Source organism: Lipotes vexillifer, unplaced genomic scaffold (assembly GCF_000442215.2).
Source record: "Lipotes vexillifer unplaced genomic scaffold, Lipotes_vexillifer_v1.1 scaffold410, whole genome shotgun sequence".
Taxonomy (NCBI): domain Eukaryota; kingdom Metazoa; phylum Chordata; class Mammalia; order Artiodactyla; family Lipotidae; genus Lipotes; species Lipotes vexillifer.
Window position 1 is genome coordinate 939,838 of NW_006794028.1, and position 5,137 is coordinate 944,974.

The 5,137-nt window shown below is 41.5% G+C and overlaps 1 protein-coding gene across 1 annotated transcript in view; it reads left to right on the forward strand.

The window, feature by feature from the left end:
* Positions 1-3,649, forward strand: part of DISC1 (DISC1 scaffold protein) — a 295,725-nt gene extending 292,076 nt beyond the window's left edge. Inside the window, exon 12 of the mRNA XM_007466997.1 lies at positions 3,510-3,649. Within this exon, the coding sequence (XP_007467059.1) occupies positions 3,510-3,649 (140 nt within the window). The remainder of the gene's footprint in view (positions 1-3,509) is intronic.
* The last annotated feature ends 1,488 nt before the right edge of the window (positions 3,650-5,137 follow it).

Genomic DNA, 5,137 nt, shown 5'->3' on the forward strand with positions numbered 1-5,137 from the left:
TATTTTCTCAGCTAGATGGGAAAATGTTTCCAGTGTTTTTTCTTTTTCTTTTTTTTAAACTTTTTAAAATTGCTGAATCAGAATAATAGATTAAATTAAGCCTATCCTAATATTTAAGAGTTGTGATAAAAAGATACTTAAGATATTTCTAAATTATTTTCACCAAATGCTTAATCTGCTTTTTATTTTTAAAATTTTAATTTATCTTTTTATAAAGTATAGTTTATTTACAGTGTGTTAGTTGCAGGTGTACAGCACAGTGATTCACATATATAGTCAGATATATATTCGTATATATATATTCAGATACATATATATTCAGATATATATTCATAGGTATATATATTCAGATATATATATATATATATATATATATATATATACATTCTTTTTCAGATTCTTTTCCCATATAGGTTATTACAAGATATTGAGTATAGTTCCCTGTGCTATACAGTAGGTCCTTGCTGATAATCTATTTTTTTATATAGTAGTGTGTATATGTTACTCCCAAATTCCTAATTTATTTCTCCCCCACCCCCTTCCCCTTCGGTAACCATAAGTTTGTTTTCTATGTCTGTGAGTCTGTTTCTGGTTTGTAAATAAGTTCATTTGTATCATTTTTTTTAGATTCCACATGTAAGTGATATCATATGATATTTGTGTTTCTCTGTCTGACTTACTTCACTTAGTAGGATCATCTCTAGGTCCATCCATGTTGCTGCAGATGGCGTTATTTCATTCTTTTTTTATGGCTGAGTAATGTCCCATTGTATATATGTACCACATCTTCTATATCCATTCCTCTGTGGATGGACATTTAGGTTGCTTTCATGTCTTGGCTATTGTGAAAGGCGCTGCTATGAACATTGGGATGCATGTATCTTTCTGAACAAACACATTGATTGAACTATGAAAGGATGCATGTCCATTGTGAATATTACAGAAGTATGAAAAAAAAAAAAGGCTCCATCTCCCTCCCAGTACCAATGTCTAGGAGAAGTCCACCCCTGTGTCCTCCTAAGGTGCTTTTCCAGCTAGAAATGGCTTATCTCTATTGTCCTTTTTGTTTTTGCAAAATTAGGATCATTCCATACACATTGTTCCACAACTTGCTTTTCCCCTCCTCCCTCCACGTTTTATCCTGGACTCTGTTTCATATAAGCACATTCAAAATGTTTTGGAACTCACATGTAGTATGAAATCATACAAGCAGGTTGGTTAGAGGGAAGTATTTGGTAAATAAAACATGATTTTAATCATTTTGATGATTATTACCCCATAGGTTCTAAAGGAGGTTTCCAGGATTTCTGAGGTTTGGCCCTACTTAGACAGAACAACCTCTGCTATTTTAGTAAATAAACCTTAAATCTCATCTCACAAAAGGCACTATACTCTCACAAGAAAAAAGATTTCTTTTAACCCTAGCCCTGTGAAGACGGTATGGGAATCTGCATTTTATGAGTGAGACAATGAAAGCATTCTATGGTTTGCCAGGTTCCAGAGCTGGTGGTCACATCCTCAGATCCCTCTGCTTCTCACTCCTCCCTGTGTCCCTGGAGACTGTTGTCTGTTGTCTGAGGGGCTGATGTGTTATATAACTTAGTCTTTTTCTTTTGTGGCTTCTCTCTCACTCTCTTTTTAAAAACGTTTTCAGTGTGTTCTGCCAGTGCTAGAAATTTTACGAGTTCTTTAAGAAGCTGTTCAGTCTGGTTCAGTTTCTCTCTCTAAAAACCTTGGTCGTCATTCAGCATATTACAAAGCGGGGCCTGTAGTCCCAGGCTGCATATCAAAGGTAATGAAGTCTCGGGAGTTTGTCAAGATTCATAAACTGCTTAAGCTCTACGCTTATTCTTTATAAATGTAGCATAACTTTGTGATTAATTTGCAGCTTGGTGTTCTGTCTGGGACCACTTATGCTCTTGCTTGTATAAAGTCATATGTGTTTTCACTAAAGATTAGCAGAGCTGTTCAGAGAAATGCAGGAAAATGAAGTCTTTTAAAAAAGAAAAAAGAAAAAAACAAGTATTGGGTACTTGCCCCACCTCTTGCTCATCTCCTCAACCCCATCCTCATTCCCCTCAAGTTCAAGTGCAAGGAGTGAATCATCATAGTAGGTGTATGTAAATTACATAAATGATGAAGTCTGGTGAGGATTCAAGAGGATGAAAAGCTGCCAGAGGCTTGTAAAGGTGGCTCAGCATTTTTGCTTAGGTGAGGCTCATTTGCATAATTCCCAGGATCCTTTGGAGTTCCTTTTTGAAAAAAGAAAAAAGAAAGCTTTCCATAGTCATAACCTAAAGGTTTCTCTTTCTCTTGACATTGCATTGACATTGTACTTAAATAAAACCACATTGTAGTAGGTGTGGACAGTCTGTGAGTGGGAAGATTTCTGCAAACTGCTTTTCCCAAAGCTTTCTGTTTTCTCCACATCTGATCTAGTAATATTTAAGTGGTCTGACCTCCTGTGATGATTTAACAGCCTCTAAGTGGTGTCAACATATTTCTGTGTTTCCTCTTAGTTCCTGTTAGATGAAGTTAAATTAGTTTGCTTATTGAGTTAAAAGAATTCAATCCATCACTCATCCTGTATTTATCTTAGGATTGTTCTGACTACAGGTACAAAAGGGAAAGAACAGAGGGGCCTGACTATGGACAGACAGGAAAATCGCTGTTGGTTAAATGTTCCCCAGCTTAAACCCCTAGAAGAGAGCTCATCTTTTAAGAGAATGGCGGGCATATTATTTATTCCATATAATTATTCACTGAGTTCTCTATGATTGTTTTATTTATATGAGAAACAACTTTACAGGTTATGAAACGAAAAACCCAACCATTTAAAGAAAAACCAACCAACCAACCCAGAAAAGGCAAGCTCCCTGCACTCCGCCAAATCTCCAAGGCCCCGAATGGCTATTTTACAAGCACCTGGGAGCATAATAACACGTGACAGCAGATTAGACCCTAATGGGGTTTAGAAGTCACTGTTGCATGTGAAAACTGAGGTTCAAAGTGATTTGCACAAGGTGACAAGGCTGGCGGATGACCAATAGGGGCTGTAGCTCATTGCTCGGAGTCTGGTTGTATGGTGGCCCCCAATCCTGGAGCTCTGAGTTCCAGCCTTCTGCCCTTTCCACCGTCAGAGCATTTGGATGTGACAGTTGCCCTTCCCCAGCCTGGGGCTGAGCAGGAATACAGTCACACTGACCATATTCCGTGGAGCGTCCCAGTTTGCCATCTGTCTCGGTCTACGAGACGACTCTTCCTTTTCCTTTTGGAAACCTTACTTGAGATAGTGAATGATCTCGGGCCTCGTAGAAATTGCAATTGCTCTTAAAAGAAGCGTAGCATTGGTATTAATATTTAATTCCTACACTTTGGAGGAACTTGAAACCGCAGTTAGAGGGGAGTGCCCATCTGCTTCCAGCAGGCATGTGGCTCTTACCAGATCCCTGAGAGGCTGCAGAGGGCCGCCTGTCACCTTCGCCTGTGTTCCTTAACAATGTGTGCACAGTCTCTCAAGAGGGAGCTCCAGATGGTGAAGGAAACTCTGCAGGCCATGATCCTGCAGCTCCAACCAGCAAAGGAGGCGGGAGAGAGGGAGGCTGCAGCTTCCTGTGGGACAGCTGGTGTCCGGGAAGCACCGGCCTGAGGCGTCACAGGATGTGAGAAGGAGGGTGAGTGACTGCGTCATCACCGTGGGTGCTGCGGGGCCTCTCCCACCTCCTCTGCATAACCAATGTGCCCGAAACAATTACGGAGATGGATGTCGCCCAGCAGAAGAGTGGTCCGTTCTCCCGAGACTGAGATCAGGGGGTCTGCAGGTTGGAATAGGCAGGGGGAGTGAACTGTCGATTTCCTTATAAATGTTGGTCCGAGGCACCTTTACTGTCATTAACGGGGGCATCTTGCACAGGACTTGAAAAATCTTTCCATTTCAGCCCCCATTAGACAGAAGTTGGGGTGATTTCTGCTAGAAAGATGTCTCTTTTCCTGTACCATCTTGCTTTCTGATGCAATTAAAATATCTCCTGATTTAAGAACTTATAAAGAAGAAACCATACATGTCTCTCTTATCATACCCGTTACACCTTCCTACAGGCACATGATATAAGGGAGCTAATTAACCCCAGAATCTGGAATTAACAGCTTTTCACCTTAATTTCCCCTGTGATTCTCTATAATCTCAGAAGAATTAAGATGAAAAATACCAAACGGTATATATTTTTTAAAGAGACAGACTATCACGTGTAGCCCTCTGGTTGTCCTGTTCTGGCACTGCCTGTCTCTCCAGGATGTGTCCCTGATTTTTCATCAGGACATTCTGAAATTCACCCACAACGAGAGCAGGAAGGGAGTGAGGGGCATGAATGGGTCAGGGGACGTGTTTAAACATTTAATCCCCTCCTATTTTCCCTTGAACCTGTTTCACTTAGTGTCAGGCAGGACATGGATGTAGAAACCTTCAATGCGGAAGAGTATTCAGTGAGGCAGTGCAGTACTCAGTTCATCAGGGCTGTACTCAGTGAGGCAGTGCTCAACTCAGTTCATCAGTGCTGTACTCAGTTCATCAGTACTGTACTCAGTGAGGCAGTGCTGTACTCAGTTAATCAGTGCTGTACCCAGTGAATCAGTGTAGTACTCAGTTAATCAGTGCTGTACTCAGTGAGGTAGTGCTATACTCAGTGAGGCAGTGCTGTACTCAGTTCATCAGTGCTGTACTCAGTGAATCAGTGCTGTACTCAGTGAGGCAGTGCTATACTCAGTGAGGCAGTGCTGTACTCAGCAACGTGGGGCACTGCAGGCCCTTCCCTGCTGAGGCAGCTGTAAAACAGGCTGAGCTCACCAGGCAGCGCTCCTCAAGGTGCACTGAGGAAGGCAGCCTTGAGAGATGCTCCAGTCACACAGCTCTCCTTTGGCATGAGTCCATTTGAGAAGTGTGCCATGCCATCACCCGCTTGGAGACCACGGTGCAATGAGCATATCAGCCTGTGATAATGCTTGGAATGAGGAAACCCTCTTGTTTTTGTCTAACCCTGAACTCCCATGTTTAATGGATCATAGGGTTTTTAAAATTTAAATTCTATTAATATTCTGTCAGTCTAGTGCTGTGCAGCATTGCATTCTCCAGGAGCGTCGT